The sequence below is a fragment of the Lepidochelys kempii genome, chromosome 3 (genome assembly GCF_965140285.1).
Source record: "Lepidochelys kempii isolate rLepKem1 chromosome 3, rLepKem1.hap1, whole genome shotgun sequence".
NCBI classification, from domain to species: domain Eukaryota; kingdom Metazoa; phylum Chordata; order Testudines; family Cheloniidae; genus Lepidochelys; species Lepidochelys kempii.
The window spans coordinates 111,490,148-111,517,565 of NC_136382.1; the positions used below are offsets into that span (position 1 = coordinate 111,490,148).

The following is a 27,418-nucleotide window of genomic DNA, read 5'->3' on the forward strand; positions in this document are numbered from 1 at the left end:
GCTATCATTGAAGGATGGATCCACCAGCATGTCTCTTCTCCCCTCCCCTCCAATCACACACAATACATAAATGACAAGTTTCAGAGTAACAGCCGTGTTAGTCTGTATTCGCAAAAAGAAAAGGAGTACTTGTGGCACCGTAGAGACTAACCAATTTATTTGAGCATAAGCTTTCGTGAGCTACAGCTGCATCCGATGAAGTGAGCTGTAGGTCACAAAAGCTTATGCTCAAATAAATTGGTTAGTCTCCAAGGTGCCACAAGTACTCCTTTTCTTTTTGCGAATACAGACTGAGTACTTGTGGCACCGTAGAGACTAACCAATTTATTTGAGCATAAGCTTTCGTGAGCTACAGCTGCATCCGATGAAGTGAGCTGTAGGTCACAAAAGCTTATGCTCAAATAAATTGGTTAGTCTCCAAGGTGCCACAAGTACTCCTTTTCTTTTTGCGAATACATAAATGAGGAACCAATGCTCTATCCCAACCCTGTCCATGCCATAAATTCACTGCACTCTTACAAACAATATCTGAATTGGGAAGGTCCTCATCTTGTGGCTAGACTGCTTCATCAGTACTGTCATTAATCTCCTCCTCCATTAGCTCCTCCAGTTGTTTTACCCACCAGTCCATGAGATTAACCAACTCCATAGCAAGCCTGCGAGAACTCCTTGAAATAGTGACAGGGCACTGGTTATTAGAGACCTTTTCAACATCTTTCCCCTGACTGTAATGCACCATCATGAACATTATTTTCTCTCCGTGCTGCCTAAGTTCACTGGATCCTGCTCTCCACAAGCTAAGAGATGCCCCAATACGCCTTCTGACTGTGTTTGGAAGAATTAAGTTCAGCCTGAATGCTCTCCTCTTGTCAGAGTAACCAAAGTCCCCATTGGGCCAAACAGCCAGTCACAGATATCAACAATTTACCCAGCAAAACAGGTAAGACATTTTAAATCTGCCTGTGGCTTCCTGCTAACTTAATCAGGTATGTCCTCTGGAATACCTTATGCACACAGAAAGAGTCCCCAGAGGAAAAACCAAGTGACATCCTCCACAATGTGAGATGTTCAACTGAAAATTTGATTTGCTTAACAAAATAGCCACATATGCCTATATACTGATAGGAACCAAGCCATGAGTCAGAGTAGGCAGCTGTGGGTTAAATGATTAATATTCATGTATTGTGTAGACACAAACTCTTTATTTTTATCCCCATACCAGTCTGTAGCATAGTAAAAAGCCGCTGCGTGAATGGAGCCTTAGTCTTTCATGAATAATTCTAGTATAGTTTTAAAAAAAATTCAAGGGTTTTCAGATTTACATTTTTCCCTCACATTCCTAGTATAAAGGCTACCCCCACTATAATTTTTCCTCACAGCCTAGTTGCTCTGCATTGTTGCTACTATTATTTTAAGCAACAGCCTTCTCCATATGCCCAAAAACTTTAGCCATAGGCCCAGGAGACTAGATATTGAACAGTGTTCTTCATGACCATGAGGAGCATTACAACCAATAAAATATAACCTTTTTGTCAGTTTAATTTTTCCTTATTACTACTTCCAGTTGGAGCTTTTTGAATGAGTTATAAGGATAACTGATAGAACTAGATTAATCAAAAGCCACTATCTTTAATTGTGGAGGAAAACCTACATAACAGCATGTGTCAGCTTCAAAAACAAAACATCAAAGTTGATCATTGTTTTAATTATGTGGAAATCAACACATATTGAGAAGGAATTTACATTCTTCAGGAGTATAAAGTGAATTTGGGTTTAGAGATTAAGTGTATTTATAGATTATGTATCTTCCAGTTTTCAGAAGTCTGATTTGACCATGAAATTCCCTTGAGTTAATCTGATTTTTAAAATATTCTTAACTGCAATCCAATAGCCAGCCATAGAGTGCCACATTTAAATACTGAAAGAAATGTTCAGAAGCTTAACAAAAAATACGGTAAATTCATACTAAATAAAGGGAAACTCCAAATGTATTTTATTAGAATTTTAACAGACACTGCAAAAAAAATTGCCTAATGATTGAAAACAACATTTTTAAAAGGTAGCAATGCAGCATCAAGTAAAAGACAAAGAATGCAACTTCTGTGTACATATGCTGTAAAGGAGATTGTAACAGAGAAATCAGGATTTGGGGAAAATGAGAGATATTTTTAAAGTCCCAGGACAAATATGAACAAAAACAGCCTAGTTTGATAAACTGATTACATATTGCTGATGTTTTACAGACTGCATAGCAGTGTAAAATAAATGCTGTTATACTAATTACGTAATGTATTCCTGCATATGAAACAATTTACAAGCAGAAATTTTGTTTACAGCACTGATATTTTAATAGCTCTAGATTTTCATAAAAATAGAAACTTATATTTAACAAAAAAGTCAGTATCTAACATTTGAGAACAAAAGTGCATGTGTTGAGAATGTAGTGTTATCTGTCAAGATGAAAATATCTAGTATTTAAAATGCCTATTTTAACAAAGCAGCAGAACCGATTTTACTTTAGCTGCATATTTGCACTGAGCTACAGGCTACATTCTGTCAACATAAGCCCTTGCAGTACCCTCTTCTCTCTAGAGAAACACCTCTGCCCAGCCCAGTTGTTCTACAGGAAGCAGGATCCTGGTAGTTACAAAGAACACTAAGTACCAAAGTCACAGAAGTCCTTGGCTAAGTGAATATCTATTACCTTGGGAGGCAGCTTTAAAGATGCATCTAAATAGTCTGAGTTCTTCCAGTATAACAGCTACTTCTGGAAGTCAGGGAAAGGCAGCAAGGGTCCATTACAGCTAAGAGATACAGTGCTGAAAGGGAAATTTTCCCTGCAAGAGACCGGAGGTTTCTTTTCTCTTGGTTTTGGGAGTAAACAGCATTACCAACAACTAGAGGGCAGGGAAGTAGGGATCCTTCTACCTCCAACTAAAACCTAATTTGTATGTCCAAATTACTATATCATACATGTTCCCTGCAGCCACCACCATGGATATGTATGGAGAGTTACTGAAAACAGATGAACTTTTTTTTTTCCAGAGGGTTCTTCCCCAATTTGCTCCCATCCAAGGTGGGAGGAAGAAGTGTGAAAAGAGGACACATGATCACAAGATTCAGACGTTCTAGAGAACAGGATGCAGAGAGCTTGTTTTGCTTGAGCTCTTCAACAGTTTTGTCATATGGCATTGAAGAACTGGGTTTGGTTTCTTTCTGGAGCATCTTTAGCATTCTGAACAGAAAAGGGCAATGACTGTTTAGCTGGATTGGACCCAGAATGGACAATACACAGATGCTGCAATTGTGAACTGTAGCCAGGTTAGCCATAAACAAGTATCTCCTATAGAAGTTACAAGCTTTAAATGTAGCCATTTTTGTAGCATCCTCTTAAGAGTATCTTGTTTTACCTAAAATTGAAATACATTCTATATTTCATTGTTCCAACCTCTGGTTGGTTTCTGTTTTAGTGTGTGGCACAGTTACCAAGTGCAACAGTCCATGGTCACCAACATAAAAGTCTGAAAGTCATTTTGAATTAAGCTATTATACTTTTGCAATTATCAGGGCATTTCTCATAGCACATACTTCCTATTCACAAAATGCTATGCAAGTTTCTACATTACAGGAGACTGTGGAAACAATTTAGAGTTGTTCATTTAATCAAAGTTGTGGCTGAACAGAACATTTTGGATATGCCTTATGCAACTTATGGAAACTGCCTCATCTTATGAAGATGATACATTTTGATACACTTAGGCAATTAAAATGCCCTCAACTAGTGTAGCATTTTTATAGACAAATTAACAGAAACAAAAGACAATACATGTTACAATACCATAAAACAAGTTAAGCCCTTTTGTTATCTGCATTTTAAATCCACAGTTGTGCATCCCATATTCCAATTTATGACCAGAAATAGGAAGATTTTGTTCAAGCATTTTCTCCCTTAATCAACTACAGGATTGGGGAATGGGATTTTTTTTTTAAAAAAAGTGATTTTTAACTCAAATGCCAACTAAGGGCTAATATTTCATGGTTTTAACTTCAAGTGAAATAACTGTTAGTTCCCAAGAAAAGTAACAACTGCTGAAACGTCAAAAGAAAGTTGTGCTAAAATTAATCTGCCATAAATCAGAGTTCACTTAGCTCATTGCTACATATTTTAAAAAATTCATATCCTAGGTCACATGTATATTAACTAGGATGAGCACTAGAACACTGATTAAACTAAGAAATTCGCACACGTGCTTAAAAAGTCAAGGGTTTGTCTGAGACATCTACTTCAAAGTTCTGAATAGTGTTCAGCTTTTGAACGTTTAGTAATTTGTAACAAGACCAAACACACAAAATGTGTTTAGTCAGGATCTTGTCTCACTACAACTCAAAGTATCCTATTTGAATGTGCATACCTTTAGAAGTCCATTTCTGAAATATTATTAATTCAGCAAAAATATGGGCACCAGTGAATCAGGAAAAAAACAAACAAACATACATTAGAGAATTTTTTTTAAAATTATATAAGTTAGATAAAACTACCCTGTCCAGCAAGTTCCAAATTTTTCAGACATTAAGGCAACTTTCAATACTTTCAACTAAACAGTATTATAAAAAATAAATGTCACTTCAAAACATTATATACATAGTGACAGAGTAGATTTAACTAGAAATTATCTTTAGTACATTAATAAAGTGTCACATAGTATTACACAGAGGTTATATCAGGTGCTTGAGTGTATGTGCAAGTGAAGTGACATAGCATTTAAAGTACAGGTTTCAAGACAGAGCGGAGTGAACGTCCTTCTTTAGTGAGTTCTCGTGTTACACACATACATGGCAGCGGGACAGCCTCCTCCCTTCTCTCTACAGCATTATAATTACATTTCTTCAAGTGGTCAGCCATGCTTACAATGTCAGCAAACTTCCATTCATTCACAGTACAAAAAGCTGTACTGAACCGCCACACCTGGAAAACAAGAACATGCTTAGTGTCAAATTGTTCTTTGTAAACAGAGAATCAAACTAGTACTACCATGAACACTTCGTTTTGTAACTAATTTGGGTCCGCCCATTAATTACAGCTAAATCAACATTATCAGCTTGTACTGTTTACTAAGTTCCAGTCAGTAATATCCACCTTGACTTTCAGATTCTAGGCTGACTTTACAAGATGGAAGTTTGGGGCAGGAGCTGAGGTGGGGAAGAGAATTATTTTACTTTTAAAATAAACACATTTGATCAGGAAGTTACATGTCAGGCAAAAACATTGTGTGGTTTTAAGTCAGCGTGGTTCTAGTTTGAAAAGTAAGGTTCTGGTTATCAGTCGTGCTGAGTATCTTCAAGTCCAACTGAAGAGAAAGGAGATGCAGGTACTCAGCTCTTCATGTAACGTGTAACTTGATGCTTGATTTTTCAGGTCACTTGAATGTTTAAAAATTATTTACTTACTTGATGAAGGCACTCAGAACCATGGCAAGAGACATGATATAAACACCCAGATAGAACTTAGAATTTTAGAATCTATATACTATTTAAAACTAGACAAAATTCCCGCTTTCAGATATATATAGTATTAAATAAAGTTATGGAAGCAGATTTCTGATTTCTAGATAAATATTTCAATTTTTCCCAGTATTACAGAACTATTACTTTACACAAGTAAAGTTACACAATAGAAACAATGAACAGGAATTACCTCAAATCCCATTCCCCAAACTGTTGGGGATACGTTGAATGTGCTGGGAAGGTGACAACCAAACTACTTACTGTAGCACTTTTTTTTTTTTTTCATATTGGCTCTCAGAATAAATAGCATTGGGTTCCAGAGAAGATGGTCTTTTTTAAGAGACACCATGTCGTCAATTAACCTGAATACATATTATTTGGAGGGGCGAGGGGATGTTAGGGAAAACAGTCATCCTCAGGACAAGAGCAGATATGTCCCATACCTTCCTATCTTACCTTTTCTTTTATTTGCCATGAAGAACTTCCATCTGGGTACTTTCTCTTTTCCCAAAGCAGTATGACCATTCCACGTGCTTGAAGCAAGCTTTCACATACATCTCTCATTAATCGTGACACTCTTGAAAGCTGACACAAACTAAAGCCATCTAGAAAACCAGCAATATGTTGTAGAACCTCAAAAGGAAGACTACTCAGATGGTCACTACATGGACCAATGAGGCAGCTTTTAGCTGGTTCTACTAATACTGTAGATATACAAGGCTGAACTCCAAATGACCGCAGATGGCGATCATGAATAATCTTTGCCCCTTGTGTTGAAGGACAAAACCTACGTTGAGAGTAAGTACACCCATAGTATGCCAAGGGACACCTCTGTTCCATCCAGCCATTGAGACCAGCATGAATGTCACCATGCACATTCTTAAAATGTGAAGAAAATTCATTTCGCCTAAACAATTGTCCACAAACAAATGTAAACATTGAACGCTGTTTTGTTTGGTATCTAGCCACACATTCCAATACCAAGTCCAGCCCAAGTGTCTGAAAAGGACTTGGATTTGAGAGCTGTGGGTTGGCATGATCACATGCTGAAGCTGAAGCTATTTCCCCTACCATTGTATTTGTGGCCAATATCGCAGATGGGAGGGAAAATGTTTGAGTCCCAAAATCAATGTGATATCCATCAACAATGTGACTATCTGATATCCCCCTACCACCCGGAGAGTCTCCTAGACAGAACAGCAAAGCTGCTGTGATTAGATCTATCCCCTGAAGACCCATAGGGTCTTCTGTTATCTCCAAATCTGATGTATCAACAGCTTTGTCTTCCTTTGGTGTAGACCAACAGTGGTTAACAAGAAAATTGTATGATCGATGATGAATCAGAGAAAACACATCTACATTTCTCAACCTTTCTTGTTCCAATTGCCTCTCTAACACTTCCTCTCCACTGGAGTCATGTGGCAGTTGTCTATGGTTAACAGTGCCATTAAATAAACTGTGTGGCGTTATTACTTCACTAAGTTGTTGTGCTGCTACAGGAAAGGAGCTGCAAGACTTCAGTGCTCCACCATCAGGAGATGCAATACATTCACTACTTGCTACATTAGATGGTTTTGAATCACACACATCTAGATCTTCATTCTGGTCCAACGCCTCTGTACCTATATTTTCTGCATGAAAACCATTACACAAAGCAGAAGCATTACCATGATTCACACTGAAGTCATGTTTTTGCACTACATCATAACAAAAATCACTTGAACCATTTTGTTCCGATTGTGAATTTTGACTCAAGACATCCAAGTCAATTCCACCAACTGCTCCCATGTTATCTTCATCTGGATATTCATGGTCTGACAATTTACTCTGGATACATCCATTAGCAGTTTGTTCTTTAATCTGAAAATCTTCATTCATCCCATATGGCAAAATACATAGTCTTGAACTTAACATGCTTATGTCTCTTGTAGCAGTGTTCAGTATATCTAATGCAGCAGCTAAACTCTTAGTAGTTTCCACAGTAGCTTGATAAAGTGCACTGTAGGAATCTTCATCTGCAGGTACCAACCCATTTGAAAGCACTGTGTCAGGAGCACTTGACTTAACAGAAGTCTGCTCTCTAGGTTCTGATAGCGGATCAGCTGCTTTTGACATCATAGTTGCTACTTTGAGGGATTCTAATAGCATGCGCTGGTCTTGAAGGGCTAAAGCCATGTCTAACTGCTCTACTTCATCAACATCTTTACTTAGATTTTCATAAGATTTCCGGTCTGCATAACTGACTGGCCATCTATTCCATTCCATAGTGCAGCATACCACACTTGCAGGACAAGTTTCTAGATGTTCAGCAATTTTGTTTCGGGCTACATTAAAGGGACATCCAAAGCCACTATTCAAACAAGGCACTCTTTCAAATGGACACAAAATGCGATGCTCCTCAGCTTTGCATGAATGAAAGACTGCTCCACAAACCAGCGGGCAGCCAATCAAGTCACAGGAAATTCCAGTCTCTGGTCTGGTCATGCAACGCCGACTGACACAATTGACACAGTGTAAATGCTGCTGATGTTCCTCCATGATTGCAAGTCCAGCTCTGGGCAGGGAGAGGAAGAGAAAGGAGATAAAACAATCTTAATTTTAACTCAGTATTCGTTAAAGTTTACTAATAAAACAAGTAACTACATATTCTTGGTCTATAATGTATACAGAGGTATAAATGAACAGTACACTAATTGATCACAAACCATAAGTACAATAATAAGTAACACTTTACAAAAAAAAAAAAGAGTTTGAGTAACAGAGAAATGAAGGTTACTCAACTGTCACTGTTACTCAACTGTTATTCAAGATGGAGAACACAGCAGGACAAGAGGCAAACCTCTTAAATGCTAGTCTCTTCCCCTCTGAATCCACCATAGGATCAGTAAGCCCGAAGCAAGGTGCAGGAACTCATAAAAAATACATTTATAAAGAAAACAAATGAGCTAAAATTTCTAATATTAATCCTAACTAAGAAATCTAACTAAGGCACCAAATCTTTAAAGAAGATGGGTAAGTCTGGAGATGTTCCTAGTCCATCTGCTGCCACAGTTGAAAAGTAATAAGGTAATTGGAGTGTCATGGTGCCTTTTACAATCTTGCCCATAAAACACTGAGAAACAGCGAGGGGAAGACAGTAGGGGGGCACTCCAATGGCCACCAGCAAAGCTGCACTGCTAGTGCATCCCATGAGTGGGAATGTGCAATGGTCACTCAAAGAAGAAATCAAGTTACACTGTTTTAAAGTGACCTCAAACAAGATCATGGACACTTCTTTTAAACTTAAATTTTTAAAATAATTTCACACCTTTATGCAAAATGTTTGCTCAAAGCTCTAGCATGCAGCAGTTTTACTATTCTTTCTAATTTGCTAACCCCCTCCCCCCCACTCCATCAGTAAAAACAAAAAGGTGCATTTCCAGGTGTCCTAAATGGCTTTTTCTCCTCCCTATTTGGTTATGCTAATACTAGTGAGAAGATGGGGGAGCAATAAAGAAACTCCACATAACTGGAGTCATGTGATCAGTTTTTTTGTGAAGCAGCCACGACTGTAAAGCACTTTGGCACTAGAAAGTTGGATTCCTTGTTCTGATTTGGAGGGCAGAGTAAACATGGCATTCCATGTTTCCCCACTGCAAACATTTGTATTTGAAAGTACATTGCATTACTATGTTTCAAAGTCAGTTTATCCTCCCCCCACACACACACATTTTTAAGATACAGGGGCGGAATACACTTAAAATTAGAGGGCAGAGAAAAGGAGACAATTGCTCAACAACATGTTCTTCACATTCACATGCTGTTCACATTCAGTCCATGTTTACCCCAAACCTTTGTGGTTAAACTATTAATCTTGGAAAAAATAAATTTACAGGTTGCTCATTTATGCTTCAACCCCTTGCGTTAGCACAATTAGCAATCTCACAATATCACAAGCATCATACTGCATCACTCCATGATTCTCATGACATGTTTTACTGAAAGACTACACTGATGAAGTATGGAAAATATTCTTAAATCTTTAATTTTTTGTAGAGACTTAAAGGAACAGAACAAATGTACATCCCTCTGCCCACCAATAAATAAATAAATAAGTTTTCTAAAAATAAGCTGAATATAAAACTTAAAGTTGATAGAACAGAAATGTTTCCATGTTTGATTTTTATTTCCAATGGCAAAGAAATATACCCTGCAATGTTTTCAACTCAAGCAATGCAGCAGTATGCTATTGCAAAAACTCTGAAATGAAATTAACTGACTATAAATAAAAATGAAAGTGACTAGAATTTTTTCATTGTCTAAACTGACAAATGTAAGTAACCAACCAACGAACTCACAAGTTTTTATATTTTTTATTTTTTAGTAACTTAAGGTGGTTTTGTCACAGAATGCTATTCATGGGATTTTAAATCTATGCTCTTCTGATGCTTAAAGTTGTCTTGAAGTTCAAAATGTGAAGTATCAGCCCCCTAAATTTGAATAATTCAAATGTTTTGGCCACCCACTCTGCTGAACTCTACTAACAAAGAAACATATGTGCTGCACTTGATAGGCACAACACAGCTGGTTTATTTTTCCCCACTATGAAGAGTTCCTTTTTATTTATATGTAACAAATTAGCTTTTCATCATATGTTGTAAATAGTTTACCAATCACTAAAGTTATGCAATTAGTCAAAGGCTTCTTGCATATGTCCTACAGATTAAGTCAGTGTCTAAGGAAATTCTTTAATGAAGTTTTAAAATGTTTTGACTGTAAATAATTAAAAGGAGGGTGGGGGAAGAAAGGTCCGTAACAGAATTTTCCATAAATTTTCCATTCTGCCAGGAGTGCCTTTTAAGATGACTCCTGCACAAATTTCTAAACTGAACAGAAATAGTTTAAAAATGGCCTCTTTACAGCTATGGAAAAATATTTCCCTCCCCTTCGGATTCTATTAGTTGAAAAGGAACATCGAGCAGGTTATTCAAAGAAAGCATCCTTTTTCACCATATTAGAATTACTTTCTCTGATAGGACCACCCCACCCTGCACACACACATACACACACACACAGCTTGCAATCTGTTTCTACGAAGCTAGGAAAACTAAAGGGCATGGAGAGTTCCACAGAAGAGGGTCTGCTTGCAAGACCATGTTGCAAGACCATTCCAAGCTCAAAAGAGGATCTTTGTTTGCCCCCGTTTCATATCTCTGCTCTCTAAATAAAAATTCTGAAGCACAACAGTCACTCACTCATGACCTCCCTCCCAGTCCAGGGTGAAGAGAGGGACCCAAAAAAGTAGGACTCATGGTGATGGAAGAGAAGCTTGTCTTTACTATTGTTGAAGTAGTAGAGGCTGCTATTTTGGAAGCGGTTGAGAACTGTATCATTCTCAGGTTGGGAAGAGAGATGCTTTCAGGGCTGCTGGGGATAAGGTACGTGGTGATGCCTGGGAGGAGGCCATATCCACATTGGGTTTATGTGAAGGACTGTCATGATTCTGGGATCGGGGCAGCAACTGCGTTAGTAAAATGAATATTGGGGAGGGAATGCTGTGTGTTTTTAGAAGAAAAAGTAAGGATTCATATTGAAAAAAATTACAACCAGCTACATTCACTTTGGATCATAGAAATTAGCTAGTGACAAAAATTAATTTTGCTAACATGTTCAGCTAATCCCAACGGATATACTGATAATCCTTCAAAATCATACATTGAAACTGTCAACCCATACCAAAACGTGAAAATAGAAAAGCAAGTTTATTGAAGGGGAGAAATTCCCCAAAATTTCCCATCACAAAGTGACCTAGTCATTGAACGTAGAGTTGAAGGGAGTGTGTGTGGGTAGGGGAGAAATAGCCCTGTAGCAGCAAGGCTTGGTTTATTCAGTTTTCCATAGTTATTTTTCAAGAGAGCTACAAACATCGTTAAAAGTGACCAGTGACTTCACTAACTCAGCTGCAGCCCAGATCAAACAATGATGCACATCGTCGAGAAGTGCCTGCTAACCAAATTTGGCGGTGGACTCCGAGAGCTCCACTTGGCCACTAAGAATGCTATTGCTTGGCTCTGTGAATACAAAAGCGGGAAATAAATAAATAAATCAATGTAGCCATCATGAAACACTATCTTTAAATAGACTATATAAGTTTATACAAGAGCATGCTACTATAGCACTAATGCACCCTAGCAAGCTATATTAGTCTTTGAAGTCAGATTGTGTGAAATTTGAGCTCTGTGATTAGTAAATAATCTTTTGTTAAGTTCCCAGCCTCTTCTCTCAGCCATTAGCTGACATTCACTAGTACTGAGTCAAGTATTTATTACACACATCCAGACAAAATTTAAAGTGTCTGGGGAGGGAGGACGTGGTGGAGACTTTTCAAATAAACCTAATGGGCACTATATAAATGCCAGATCAGACACTAAAATTTAATCACTTATACTAGGCAGACTCAACTAATTTAGCCTAGTATTCGCTAGGTGTTTGTGTTTGCACTAAATGTATATCTGCTTCTTAATAAAAATATTTTAAAAAAATACTTTAGAAGTGGATTTACATTTTCAGGAGGCAATGAGTACTTCAAATTCACCAAAATTCTGCATGCTGCACACTTAGGACTTCAGAACCCCAGCTGATGAAGTGTAATTGTGTCAGTAGTGTTTTATTCGTATCTTATTACCAAACTTCAAATCTTTTTGGATATTCTTTTCATGGATAAGTTATTTTAATCCCTGCTAATCAACACTGAACATCTACAGTGGACTTTCACTGGTTTAAACCAACCATGAACTCACTGATACACTGACAGTGTTTTAAAGTAACCTAAAATCAATTAGAAAAGGAGTACTTGTGGCACCTTAGAGACTAACCAATTTATTTGAGCATGAGCTTTCGTGAGCTACAGCTCACTTCATCGGATGCATACTGTGGAAACTGCAGCAGACATTATATACACACACAGAGATCGTGAAACAATACCTCCTCCCACCCCACTGTCCTGCTGGTAATAGCTTATCTAAAGTGATCATCAAGTTGGGCCATTTCCAGGACAAATCCAGGTTTTCTCACCCTCCACCCCCCCACACACAAACTCACTCTCCTGCTGGTAATAGCCCATCCAAAGTGGCAACTCTCTACACAATGTGCATGATAATTAAGGTGGGCCATGTCCAGCACAAATCCAGGCTCTCTCACCCCCCCCCCCTTTTTTTCCCCCAGGGACACACACACACAAACTCACTCTCCTGCTGGCAATAGCTCATCCAAACTGACCACTCTCCAAGTTTAAATCCAAGTTTAACCAGAACGTCGGGGGGGCGGGGGGGTTAGGAGAAAACAAGGGGAAATAGGCTACCTTGCATAATGACTTAGCCACTCCCAGTCTCTATTTAAGCCTAAATTAATAGTATCCAATTTGCAAATGAATTCCAATTCAGCAGTTTCTCGCTGGAGTCTGGATTTGAAGTTTTTTTGTTTTAAGATAGCGACCTTCATGTCTGTGATTGCGTGACCAGAGAGATTGAAGTGTTCTCCAACTGGTTTTTGAATGTTATAATTCTTGACGTCTGATTTGTGTCCATTTATTCTTTTACGTAGAGACTGTCCAGTTTGACCAATGTAAATGGCAGAGGGGCATTGCTGGCACATGATGGCATATATCACATTGGTGGATGTGCAGGTGAACGAGCCTCTGATAGTGTGGCTGATGTTATTAGGCCCTGTGATGGTGTCCCCTGAATAGATATGTGGGCACAGTTGGCAACGGGCTTTGTTGCAAGGGTAAGTTCCTGGGTTAGTGGTTCTGTTGTGTGGTATGTGGTTGTTTGGTGAGTATTTGCTTCAGGTTGCGGGGCTGTCTGTAGGCAAGGACTGGCCTGTCTCCCAAGATTTGTGAGAGTGTTGAGTCATCCTTTAGGATAGGTTGTAGATCCTTAATAATGCGTTGGAGGGGTTTTAGTTGGGGGCTGAAGGTGACGGCTAGTGGCGTTCTGTTATTTTCTTTGTTAGGCCTGTCCTGTAGTAGGTAACTTCTGGGAACTCTTCTGGCTCTATCAATCTGTTTCTTCACTTCCGCAGGTGGGTATTGTAGTTGTAAGAAAGCTTGACAGAGATCTTGTAGGTGTTTGTCTCTGTCTGAGGGGTTGGAGCAAATGCATCGCAGAGCTTGGCTGTAGATGATGGATCGTGTGGTGTGGTCAGGGTGAAAGCTGGAGGCATGTAGGTAGGAATAGTGGTCAGTAGGTTTCCGGTATAGGGTGGTGTCTATGTGACCATTGTTTATTAGCACTGTAGTGTCCAGGAAGTGGATCTCTTGTGTGGACTGGACCAGGCTGAGGTTGATGGTGGGATGGAAGTTGTTGAAATCATGGTGGAATTCCTCAAGGGCTTCTTTTCCATGGGTCCAGATGATGAAGATGTCATCAATATAGCGCAAGTAGAGTAGGCTCCAACCCCTCAGACAGAGACAAACACATTGAAACAGATTGATAGAGCCAGAAGAGTTCCCAGAAGTTACCTACTACAGGACAGGCCTAACAAAGAAAATAACAGAACGCCACTAGCCGTCACCTTCAGCCCCCAACTAAAACCCCTCCAACGCATTATTAAGGATCTACAACCTATCCTAAAGGATGACTCAACACTCTCACAAATCTTGGGAGACAGGCCAGTCCTTGCCTACAGACAGCCCTGCAACCTGAAGCAAATACTCACCAAACAACCACATACCACACAACAGAACCACTAACCCAGAAACTTATCCTTGCAACAAAGCCTGTTGCCAACTGTGCCCACATATCTATTCAGGGGACACCATCACAGGGCCTAATAACATCAGCCACACTATCAGAGGCTTGTTCACCTGCACATCCACCAATGTGATATATGCCATCATGTGCCAGCAATGCCCCTCTGCCATTTACATTGGTCAAACTGGACAGTCGCTACGTAAAAGAATAAATGGACACAAATCAGATGTCAAGAATTATAACATTCATAAACCAGTCAGAGAACACTTCAGTCTCTCTGGTCACGCAATCACAGACATGAAGGTCGCTATCTTAAAACAAAAAAACTTCAAATCCAGACTCCAGCGAGAAACTGCTGAATTGGAATTCATTTGCAAATTGGATACTATTAATTTAGGCTTAAATAGAGACTGGGAGTGGCTAAGTCATTATGCAAGGTAGCCTATTTCCCCTTGTTTTCTCCTAACCCCCCCCCCCCCCCCCCCCCCCCACGTTCTGGTTAAACTTGGATTTAAACTTGGAGAGTGGTCAGTTTGGATGAGCTATTGCCAGCAGGAGAGTGAGTTTGTGTGTGTGTGTGTGTGTGTGTGTGTGTGTCCCCGGGAAAAAAAGGGTGGGGGGGGTGAGAAAGCCTGGATTTGTGCTGGACATGGTCCACCTTGATTACCATGCACATTGTAGGGAGAGCGGTCACTTTGGATGGGCTACTACCAGCAGGAGAGTGAGTTTGTGTGTGTATGGTGGGGGTGGAGGGTGAGAAAACCTGGATTTGTGCTGGAAATGGCCCAACTTGATGATCACTTTAGATAAGCTATTACCAGCAGGACAGTGGGGTGGGAGGAGGTATTGTTTCATGATCTCTGTGTGTATATAAAGTCTGCTGCAGTTTCCACGGTATGCATCCGATGAAGTGAGCTGTAGCTCACGAAAGCTCATGCTCAAATAAATTGGTTAGTCTCTAAGGTGCCACAAGTACTCCTTTTCTTTTTGCGAATACAGACGAACACGGCTGTTACTCTGAAACCTAAAATCAATTGTCCATAACTAGGGCTATGATTATGTCATGGAGGTCACGAAAACCGTGACTTCCAGAAACCTCCATGACATTTTCTGCTCTGGGGTTGGACTGGTCTCAGCAAGAAGCCCCGCAGCTCTCAGCTGCTGCTGGTGGTGGCCCACAGCAGCTCCTAACCACTGGGCAGCAGGGGGACCCCGGGGCTCCCTCCCTGGGGGTCCCTCAGAGCTCCCACTTGCCACGGGCAGCTGGGCTCACAGCTGCCCATCCATGGCAGTTGGCAGGAACCCCCCATCCCCAGCAGCCCAGCCATGGCAGGGGATCCCCCGCAGCAGCCCAGCTGAGGGGGGTGATGGGAGTCCTCCGGCATTGGCCCAGCTGCCAGGGTGGGGATTGGACCCCACAGTAGCCCAGCCACTATGGGTCCTGGACCCTCCTCCCTCCCCATTTTGTCAAAGATATTTTTAGGAAAAATCACAGGTCATGGGCTTCCATGAATTTTTGTTTATTGTCCATGACCTGTCCATGATTTTTACTAAAAATATTCAAAACAAAATCTGAGCCTTACATAACCCATAACACAAAATGTTTAAGTCTACATCAAAATGTGTACATTTTCCAATTGGGAAATTTAAGTTTAAGTAGTATTCATTTGTTTTAGGAATCATCAAATATATGAATGACAAGTTAGTTGCCATTACTACATTTAATTTTTCAAGCTAGCATACCTACTGAAGCCCCTCATTTTTCTTCTTCCATTTTCATTAGTTACAATATCTCTCACAGCTAAGCTTTTACATGATCCAGCAAGCAAAGAAATCTTTATTACTCAAATTTAAGGCTACAATCTTTTAAATGAAAAATGAGTCATTATTACTTCACTGAAAACAGGGAGCAAGAACCGTGAAACACTAATGTTTGTGTTAACTTGAAAAAAAGAAAAACTCTGGTAAAAAAGGATTTAGGTTTGAAGATATCTGAATGTTTAACAGTGTGTGAAAGTTGTTCTTTCAAAACAGTAATATAAAACTCGAAGAGTAAACAGATCAAGTAGTTGTGTTGCAATCATATAGAAATGACAAGGGAAAATATAAACGTTATTTCCAGATAGAACATGCCAGGAAAAGAACTGACTTATTTTATGTTACCCTACATGATATTAGTTACTTACCATACTTTGTCAAATTAGTGACTATACAAAGAACGAACAGCTGTACTTTTCCGATTATATAATGTCAGCAACTAGGTTCAGTTCATCTGAGAAGCTGAAGTATTTACGCTTGACTGTTACTAGCAGAGAAACCTAAAAATACATCCAGTTCCAGTGAGGTGACCACCGCTCTCAGAATTTGAAGGATCACTTGATGTTATTGTACATACAATATAGTCAGCTGACCAGATCAGCCAGAACATGCTTTGAAAACCTGCCATAATGAAAAGGATTAAAATTCCACCTGTTATGAACAACCTCATGATTATAGCTGTTGTGCTAATACAAATATTAAGACAGAGTTTAATAATGGCTTCAAAACGGTATCTTCTAGACCTTGTAGCAAGGCACCTCCTTCACCTCACTGGGCTCAACATTTTCCCCTCTAGCAGTTGGGGGCCAGGAGCAAATCAGTCCCACTTCGGAGAATTTTTATTCCTCAATCAGATTTTATTTTTGAATATTTACAAGGTGGGCCTCAGAGGAGGCCCAAGGAGTAAGCTCTAGCCAAATAAAGAGAATCAAGTTCATAACATAAAAAGGAAATACCTCTCCCTGTCACCTCTCTGGGGTGTTGCCTTGTTATGCTGGCTCTGGGGTGCCAGTCCTTCCCCAAACAGTCCATTAGCTGGATTGTTTCCCTTATAAGCAAGAAAGCAGTCTTCCAGCCAGGAAAAGATTTTTCTCCCTGCTGCAGCTTGTCTGTCTGTCTGACACACACGTGCACGTACCAGAAAAGGGGTTTTAAAAGGTCACAGGGAGCCCTTAATTGAACTGAGGTGTCCCTAAGTTCACCTGAAGTAACCTTTTTTCAGTTCATGGGGAAAAGAGCCTTTTACCATTCTAGGGCTCATATCAGTTTTCCACCACTTTCTGGTAGCTGTCCTGTCTCATTTTGTCACAACTTGCATAGTCAGGGTGCTAAAAAGGCCACTTTCCTACTTGCTTTACTTTTTAAAAAAGTTTCTAGCCCTTAAGATTTTGAAGGGAACCTTTCCAATGTGAATCAAGTATAAACTGATGTTATATCGTCTGCCCGACTCCAGACTGACCAATCTCTGTGCCTCTATTGCTCCTCAGCACCTTTTAAGCTGCAGCAGAATGAAAATTGACCAGTCTATTCAGAATCCTGTGAAACTGACAGTTACGTTCTAATGTTTGCTTTGGAAAAACATGGAGCAGAAATAGGCAATACAGCTAGTCACTGAAGAAGAGGACTCAAAAAATGAAGACAGACATCCCCTTTTAGCAGCCAGGTGGTTAATACAAAAGGCAGAATCCAGAAAGAGAACCCAGAAGGGAATCCTGGTAGTTTGGGGAGGATGTGGAAATATTTGGCATCTCACCTGGAATGGCTCCTGGACACTGCCACCCTACTGACCTTTCCATCTTTCATACTGGTTTTTCACCAGTAGATTGAGTCCTCTGTCTATTGTGTCTGGTAAAAATTTCACACCCTATATTTGAGAGGGTGGATTTATGTGCTGAGTGTAGGTGGGCAGGAGAGAGAGATGGGGAAGATTTATGATATGTGTTAGAAAACAACTGGATTGAAAGATTCTGGAGGACGAGGAGAAGAAAGGAGAAAAAAATACTGGAGAAGGTAAAGAACACAATGTAGATAAAAAGATAAGTACATGGAAGCAGGAGGAAAAAAAAACTGAAGACAACTCAGGAAAATATTCATCAGGATCCATCACAGGAGAAGGAACCCACAAAAGGAAAAATGGTGAACCAACCTGCCCCCCCCCCCAAAGAAATGCAAGTTTAAAGTGCATTACAGAAAATGGATAGGCAATGTTACAGTTAGATACAAAACAAAGTTAGACCTATTTTACTCTTTTAAACTACACGATGCATACTCTGATAGAAATTTTTCATTTTAACTAGTAAATTTAGTTCTCAGGTTAGTAAGTGTTAGGCAATTTTTTTAAGCTCTTACATAAATTTAAGCTCTTACATAATGTTCCCCAGCCCATCCTCCCCACATTCAAAAGTTTAAAATAATTTACAAAGTTAGAAAAAAGTGAGATAAGAACTCATTCTCTACTATAGCAGGACAATAACACTAACATTTAAAGTATGCATATTATTTGTAGCACTGTTTTTTTTCAGTTTTATTAAGTTTCAAATAATGGGGCAGATACATTTAACTGGAAGAGGGACATGCAAGTTCTATATCCTTGCTTCAACTAGAACTCTTCTGCTAAAAGAAGGCAGGTGATATACCACAACCTGTCATCCCTATGGGTTTTGACCAAAGGAGGGTAGCTTTAATGCCCACTGAGGGCTTCAGAGGAACAAAGGTGCTCAGATAAGTTGACTACAGCCATGACCTCTTCAAAGCTAATACAGCCTCTGCACCACAAAACAGAGGTTGCAGCCTCAACTTCCTGTTCAAACTTCCCTTCCCACTTCTGCAAGCAAGTGCAGACTGTGAGGGAAATTTAACCCGGTATTAGTTTCTTTATTGTAAATAAATAAAATCTTTATTTTAGTTGTAAATGCATACTATTATTAAAAATTAGTGACTGGAACTTAATTAACAACATCTAGTGTTATTTGGTAATCATTCATACGAAATAATTATCTAAAACAAGTAGATGGCCATGTATTATGCTGTACATATAGACACAAGGTACATTTAGACACGGATCTCAGTATATATTTAATACACAAGCCCTTTTATTTTACTATGTACAACAATTATTATGCAATTTTTAATTGTTTCTTGGATAAAGAAATATGTGGTTATTATAGATACAGCACCCAATGGTATTAGGCACTTCAGATAAATACAAAATATGGCACTTCCCTGATGAGTTTATAATCTAATTTTAAATTTATAAAACTAGAACAGTAAGGAGGATGAATTAGCAAGGGTAAGGGTTATAGTTTCAAGATTAAGCAGCTACTCAGCTGAGATATGCGCACGTCTTGATTCCATACGAATTTTTTAAGAGCAAATTAACACTTTCTGTAGCAAGAGTCAAGTGAGTTTTAGGAGATACTTGAACAAAGGTTTTGTTCAGAAAAAAGGAATTGAGAAGGCATGACTTCTCTGAAAACAGCATAAAAAAAGAGAGATCACTGACAAATTAATCTAATCCTCACAAAGCATATACAATGAACAGGATTTTGTATTTGATATGGATTTATAAAATCCCATAGTCCGTTTTCAGAAAAAAACTACCGTAAAGGCAACTTCATGTAGTTGTATGTTTCTCTCGTAATTAGGTCAAATCATATGTATTCAGTTTACAAGAGGTTTTCCCCCATAGCATCTAGAAGTCATGCTGGGTTCTTTTCTTCTCACATACCATCATCATCATAAGGTTCTGCAGGCCAGTTACATCTTCAGCAATACCTGTGCAAAGCAACTGCCCTCAAAGCATTTGCTCAGGTGTATACAACTAGACCAAGGCTTTTGATGCCCAAGAAGGAACAAAATTCCACTCCTTTTCTTAAAAGTGCTGGCTCTCCATGGCTAACATGAATAAAAAGCAGTAAACTTACTTTAGACACTAAATTCAGTAGAGAGAGCTCTGAAAACACACAAGGAACATACTACTAACTTTACTGTCACAAAGCATGACTATTTACAACCACCATACGATAGAAAGCAGAAAAACAACATTCACAACACTGTTTCCTGATATCTTATGGGGAAAATACCACTAAGAGAGATTCAGTTAGCATCTTATAGTTCTATGCATCAACAAACTATGTCTGACGAATGATCAAAACAAATACTATACTATTTGAAAGGCAAATGACCTAAAATCATGCCCGACGCAAAATTATAGTTGCTTCTAAATGAGACTCGGTAGAAGAAATAAAAATCCTCAGCACTTATTCCTTTTTAGATTTTAACATTAGTGAGAGAGTTTTATACATTTTACTAGTTCTAGGAGTTATAAGCCTGTCTCTAGGCCCCTTATGCCTCCGATTTCTTGTCTTAAAACCATCTCCCCACTCTCCAGAGTATTTATGATGACAGGGATCGGCAACCTTTGGCACATGGCCAGTCAGGGAAATCTGCTGGCGGGATGGGACGGTTTGTTTACCTGCCAGCGTCCACAGGTTTGGCCAATCACAGCTCCCACTGGTCACGCGCCGATCCAGGCCAATGGGGGCTACCGGAAGCAGCGGCCAGCACATCCCTCGGCCCATGCCGCTTCCCACAGCCCCCATTGGCCTGGAACGGTGAACCGTGGCCAGTGGCGGCTGCGATCGGCCGAACCTGTGGGTGCTGCAGGTAAACAAACCGTCCCGGCCCGCCAGCGGATTTCCCTGATGGGCTGAGCGCCAAAGCTTGCCAATCCCTGAATTAAGACTATTTCCTTCAGAAAGTCTTCTGACTATAGCCCAGAAATAGAATAATTTAAAGAAAAAACCCTTAGACCATTATACCACTTCTAGATTGGACCCCTCCAGCTGGTGCCTTTGACTACAAGACACCGGTTTTATTTTAGAATGCAAGCCTCTCTCAGGTGGAACTCAGGCTTCCCTCCAACAACCTTAAATAAATTAGGTAACATTGTCATTTTAAATCACCAGGATTTCCCTTTTGTGTTTTTGTGACACAGGTCTACCATGCTTTCTTGATCTCTTGCCCTATTTCCCAATTAACAGTCCAAAACTTTGATTAACCTTGGGCAATAGACTACTACAGGACAACTACACCTGGAGCAACTATACTTAATGCAAGGCTCAGGCACAAAAGCACTCTACCTGCTGAGACGGTGGCAGAGGGAAGTCAGCTAGAGAGCCAGTTTGGCTTCATGTGTAAATCACTTCTGAACTTGACCTCAGTACGACTGCTTGATTGTTGCAGACTCTGCAAAAGATGAAATAAAAAAAGATATAAGGCTTCATTTTTGACTGTAAGGATCACTCCCTAGTTGTACAATCCTCTAAAAAGAGTTATATGCTTGCCTATCTGGGACTGCAAGTAGGTTTGTATGACTAACATTTTGCAAAATTCTATATTCCACAAAGGACATATAAAATGTAATTAGTTTTATTATTAATCTTAATAAAGAACAGGGCAAACAGCTTTAGCACCAAAGATGGTAAGTTTTGCAACACTTGTCTGATGCCAGTTATCAGTCACACGAGATTGCTACTTCATAGATTTTAACGCCAGAAGCAATCATTAAGTTTATCTAGTCTGACCTCCTGCATAACATTCACATAGCGATTCCTGCATCTAGTTCAAAAACTGGCATCTTGAATAAGAACATATTTTAGTAAGATCTCCAATTATGAGTAAAAGGTTACAAGTTATGAAGAATTTAGCAAAGCCCATGAATATAGGATCTAGTGGTTAATTAGTCTTAAAAAATCTGCATTGTATTTCCAGTTTGAATTTGTGTAGTTTCAATTTCCAGACATTGGATTTTGTTAAGCATTTATCTGCAGCATTAAAGAGCCTTCAAGTGCCCTATCTTTGCCTTGTATATGCATGTAGCCACGCACTGCTAGTAGCTGTTAGGGGATATGGAGCACAGGGATGGTAAAAACAAAGGGGGGAAACGTATCCTTTAGGACGGTACCCTCTCTCAGAAAAGTTCTGTCTTCAGAAAAGCCAAATCAGAGGTTAAGAAACAAGGATGAGAGGGAAGCAGTCTGACCTAGAGAAGTAATGAGACACTGCACAAGGATAAGAAGAATTAATTATGCACCTGTGTTTATACTTATAAATGCAAAGATCTACATTAATGCATGATGGTTGACATTTTTAGCTGCACAACCAAAATCACAGCGCTACACACCCTCTTGCATATGTGATATATATTATTTCTGCAGAGGGTGTTAAGTTTAATACTTTAATTCATGCATGTTGTGGCAATTTTGCTGGGAAAACATCTAAATTCATGATCTTTGCCTAATTATAGATGTCAATCATAACATCTTGTTGAAACTTTGTTTCTGTGCTTTCTACACAGATATTTGTAGGTGCCCACCTTGGAATGAACAAGCATATTTAAATGCAAACTGAACATATGAAAACCTGTGTCTAGTGATCAAGCACTGAAATGCAGATGCAATGCATTGTTGTGTAATTTTACATATTATGCATGTGTATCTGGGGATCTGATCATTCTTTTGTACTACTGTAGCACCTAGAGGCCCCAACCAGGCCCCCGTTTTTCATTGCACGAAGACAGTCTCTGTCCCGAAAGACCTTCCAATCTAAATAAACAAGACATACAACAGACAGGAGAATGATACACCATACATAGGATGATACACTAAACAGCAGGATGATCAGTTCCCTTAAGTTCATCCTGTGTGTTAAAATTTAAGAAAATTAATGTCCCTTCTACTTTCAGGAACTTAACTTCAGTATCATTAAACCATGCTTCATTAAACAATCCGAAACATTCATACTCATTGCAGTCTAGCATGTTTCCCCCCCCATTTGAGTTTTAAAGCATCAGAAATCATAGGCCTTTTTTACCAGGTAACTGAATAATACAAAACAAGGAGGAAAAACAATTCAATGTTTTTCATTAAGCTTTAAAAAGCCACTTTTGAGCTACAAGTAACTGAGATATCTAAGCCCCCAAAGTAACTTTCAGAATGTTATAAGGACATGTAAACAAGGGCTTAAAATTGAAGAGCTCTCTCAAATAGTTGCTAGGATGTACCTTTTAGCAACACAAAAGCGAATGTGTACTGATAACTGCCCAATGATAATATCTGTCAATATACTAGCTGTTTTATAGTTATTGAATTAAAATGAAGACGACTGTGTAAAGAAAAAAAGCTTGGCTCTTCAAGATTGTTTTGAGATGAATTTTTAGAGGACAATGAATCACCAATTTCTCATCTATATTTGCCAGTTAAAAACTGAAGTATTTTCCAAATGTCAGCAGACATGAAACTTAGATATATAATCCATGGGCTCCAAACAAGCATGCTTGTCCAAACCCTCTCAAGGACTGATGACAATAGTGACTCAGCTAAAACAGAGTGTTTTGAGTATTGCAATGCACTGTGGCTGTGGTAAACAAAGCATACTTTAAAAAAAACTACCTCATTTGTAACTGAGCTGTCACTCAAAACTGTTATGCTTCTGCACAGCACAGAAACATGCCCACATTCGGGGGGCGGGGCGGGGAATGGGACGGGACTACTGATTCTATAAGAGTTCTACTTCTAAGCCACTCAAATTTACCTTAACTGTAAGTATGATTGGCAAAACTGAAGATAATTTTAGCACCTACATGAAGTTTTTAAAAAAATGTTGCAACAGATACCAGTAGTTTGATGAACAACTTGAACCAAAGTCTTTTGTTAAATTGTTTTGTACTGACCATTACTTCTGCTAAGATTTTGTACTAAAAGACAGTGAGCTTACTAATTAGAAATTTAGCCACCAATATACCTTGTATTTGCTTTTAAAAACCCATTTGAGAGGATTTATTTCATAGTAGTGCTTAGAACAATTGTTTTGCCTTTGGCGAATGAAAAATTGTTTTCCATATGATTATATTCCCTCCAATGATTAATAAATGTTCGTTGCATATTCTTTATATACGCGTGGTACTGAGAGGTATTTCAACATGAAAATATTTAGACATACTATATGTAAGTCACAGGTACTTTCATAATTACAGTGTATACAAAAAAAAAAAAATGTAAAGACCTTAATTTTCAAAGTCAAGTTAGAAAATCCAAGAATTTAGGTTGCCCTTGCAACCTTAATTCTGCCCTCTTGTGTGTATGCATTACAATACAGTCTTTCATTACATGATCACATACTACTTTTAACAGGACCATTGCTTCATTCAGTGCAGAGAGGATGGACTATGCTCACAGAATGAGGCAGCTGTTCAATACTTCTTTTTATCCTCTAGCAGTGGCTCCTGCATACCATCCAAAGCCTTCAATTAACACAGAATTATTAATTTCCTTGTGGTCTTTTCTAGGGTATTCATCATCGTAACATCTGACTGACTGCCTCACTAACAAATGAATTTATCTCCACTGTGAGATAAGAGCATTATCCCCAGATGGGGAAAATAAGACAAGAGATTTGCCTAACGCCATACAGCGATTTAGCAATACAGACAGAGTTAGGATTCCTAACCCTATACTTACACCTCCAGACCACACTGGATTACTGACAGAGTGCAAAGCATCCACCTTATTTGCAGTGTGAGCACTCAACACTTCTGCTTATCAGGCTCCAAGTGTTTCAAGTTGAGCACCCAGAATATAAGAAGCACATAAGAAGCCCCCTGCCAAAATTTTGGTTTATGTGACTTGCGTAACATCACAGAGGAAGTCTGAAACAGAGGCAGGGAGAAAACTGTGCTTTCATGTGGCATTCACCTGCCTTGAACATGAGACCATCCTCTCTCTTCTTTCAGTCTCTTCCTTTCTTCTCTAAATACCTTTACACTTCTGCAACAAATGAGGCAAAGAGCATAAAAAAAGCCTCATACATACTAAGGTCAGAAGGGACCATTATGATCATCTAGTCCGACCTCCTGCACAACGCAGGCCACAGAATCTCACCCACCCACTCCTGCGAAAAACCTCTCACCTATGTCCGAGCTATTGAAGTCCTCAAATTGTGGTTTAAAGACTTCAAGGAGCAGAGAATCCTCCAACAAGTGACCCGGGCCCCATGCTCGAGGAAGGCGAAAAACCTCCACGGCCTCTTCCAATCTGCCCTGGAGGAAAATTCCTTCCCGACCCCAAATATGGCGATCAGCTCACACAAGCCTGATTCATTTCTCTACACCAAATAAAGAAACGCTCTTGTAGAAAAAAAAAAAATAGTACGTGATCATGTAATTAAAGGCTATCATAATGCATACACACAAGAGAACTGAATTAAAATTGCACAGACAGCCTAAATTTAGACATTTTTCAACTTTCAGCTGTTTGACTTCCCAACCTAAATAATATTCTTTTAACAGCTTTGTATGTGTAATTTCTTAAAACTTTTTTTAAAAAAGTAAAAACAAAAGTATATGCAAATATTGTGCATCTTTTGCAGAGTTTGAACCCTAAGCCTTCAAAACTGCAACACAGGTTGAGTTACAGGATTAGTTATATTACCTAGCAGTGACAGAAGGTTGTTATCCTGGGTGAGGTGGGGGATTGGGCTACGTTCTGGGCCCAGAGAAAGGGAAGGGAACCCAGCCCAGCTCTCTCTTTCCCCACTTCCTGGGGAGGTTATCAGCTGCTTGGGCTCCCAATGCAGGATGTGCTGCTGCTGCTTATTTGACATGTTAATAATACAAACAACAGAAGAGTAATGCGGATTTGAAAAGTTTCTCAGACAAATCTGAATGGAATTCCAGGGGACAAAGAAAAAACACTTACCCAACCCTACAGCTTTCTCCCTGCCAAATTGCAAAGGTGTTAAAGGCTTCTCAAAAATAAACTGCATGATTTTTTTAAAGCTAAAAGTTTTAGGCAAAGTCACTACCCAGCCCCCCTATATTTATGTTTGTTATTCTTTATTATCAGAGAATCGTAGAACTGGAAGGGACCTTGAGAAGTCATTTAGACCAGTCCCCTGCACTCATGGCAAGAGTATTATCAGTATTAATAAGTATTATCAGTTTCAGAGTAACAGCCGTGTTAGTCTGTATTCGCAAAAAGAAAAGGAGTAATTGTGGCACCTTAGAGACTAACCAATTTATTTGAGCATGAGCTTTCGTGCATCCGATGAAGTGAGCTGTAGCTCACGAAAGCTCATGCTCAAATAAATTGGTTAGTCTCTAAGGTGCCACAAGTACTCCTTTTCTTTTTAAGTATTATCAGTGTTCAGCTCTACTATCTCCTTTGTAGTTATATAGGAACAAGTTGCCTCCTCTTTTTTTATTTCAATGGATTAAGCAACTAACGGACCAAGTCCTCTCTTAGTTGGAACTGTCACTTATAATACTCACATAAAGGATCAGAGAAATCTTTAAGCAACTAGGAATTATTTGCTCCCTTTTCTATGAGTAAAAGAGCAAGACCGCACTGTGGGGCAGGGGCTGACTTTTTGTATTTGGATCACACCTAGCGAAACAGGATCCTGACCCTACTCTTTGGGGGCTCCTGTAATACATTTTTTTTTTATTAATATGAACAATAGCCGCAATGGGCAGGCTAAATAGAGGGGGAAAGCGACCATATGGCGAGCGTCTCCTCCACACAGCCATTGTGTGCTCCGCAAGAAACCTACCCAGGCAGCGGCCCTTACAGGGAAAAGGGGTGGGGAGCTAGACAGCAGGGGTGGAGCTGGTTCGCCAGCCACCCTAAATGGCATGTTACCACCACATACGCCCAACCGCAGGCTGGGATCGGTATTAAAGCCCAGCAGCCAAGGGAAGGGAGACACGATCCCCGCCCCCCGCCGGGCTGTCCCAGGAGAACCCCCCCGTGCAGCGAGAGATCCCCCCCCACCCTCTCCCGGGGCAGCAGAGAAGGGCGGCGGCCACCCACCCACGGCCCGGGCCACCCGTCCCCCGGGCCGTGGGGAGGAGGGAAACGCCCCTCCCCGGCCCCGGACTCTCCTGGGGGTGGCCGAGCTTCTCGCGGCTGCGGCCTCTCACCCCGCAGCACCTGAACTTTCACCGCCGCCGAGCCGGCGCGCGGCGGCTCCCGGCCCCAGGCCCGGCCCAGAGACCCCGCCCCCCTCTGCCCCTGGCGGCGCCGACGGGGAAGATGCGGACTGAGGAGAAAACGCCGCCCGGCCCCGGCCACTCACTCACCGTCCGCGCGGCGGCTCTGCCTCGGGCAGGGCCCTGTGCAGCCCCGCTGCCGGCCGCTCCTGCCTCCAACCGCCGCGCGAGCCGGCGGGAGGGAGGGCGCGCGCGCGCGGGGAGGGAGGGCGAGCGAGCCCCTCCGGATTCGACCCGGTTCCGGGGTGGAAGGAGGAGAGAGTGTGCGCGCGCCGACTCCTCCCTGGGACTGGCGCTGCCAGCGACGTCCCGCTGC

The 27,418-nt window shown here is 40.2% G+C and overlaps 1 protein-coding gene across 3 annotated transcripts; it reads right to left on the minus strand.

Annotated features, from left to right (window-relative positions):
* Positions 1–1,977: 1,977 nt before the first annotated feature.
* FBXO30 (F-box protein 30) lies at positions 1,978–27,418 on the minus strand. Of its 3 annotated transcripts, XM_073337538.2 has the most exons (4): positions 27,193–27,418; positions 21,197–21,302; positions 5,962–8,059; positions 1,978–4,966 (listed from the first exon to the last, which is right to left on the minus strand). In XM_073337538.2, the coding sequence occupies exons 3-4, from the start codon at positions 8,041–8,043 to the stop codon at positions 4,763–4,765; spliced, it is 2,286 nt and encodes a 761-aa protein (XP_073193639.1). In that variant the 5' UTR covers positions 8,044–8,059; positions 21,197–21,302; positions 27,193–27,418; the 3' UTR covers positions 1,978–4,762. The 3 variants fall into 3 exon arrangements, with proteins under 3 accessions (XP_073193639.1, XP_073193641.1, XP_073193640.1); XM_073337540.2 differs by lacking the exon at positions 21,197–21,302; XM_073337539.2 differs by lacking the exons at positions 21,197–21,302; positions 27,193–27,418 and adding an exon at positions 8,304–12,366.

What these genes read in the sequence shown, in the direction of transcription:
- FBXO30 (XM_073337540.2), bottom strand. Translation starts at nt 8,043, where the DNA reads ATGGAGGAACATCAGCAGCATTTACACTGTGTCAATTGTGTCAGTCGG. An exon ending in CATGGCAAATAAAAGAAAAG is followed by an intron (nt 4,967 to 5,961) that starts GTAAGATAGGAA and finishes CTTGTTTTCCAG; the next exon opens with GTGTGGCGGTTCAGTACAGC.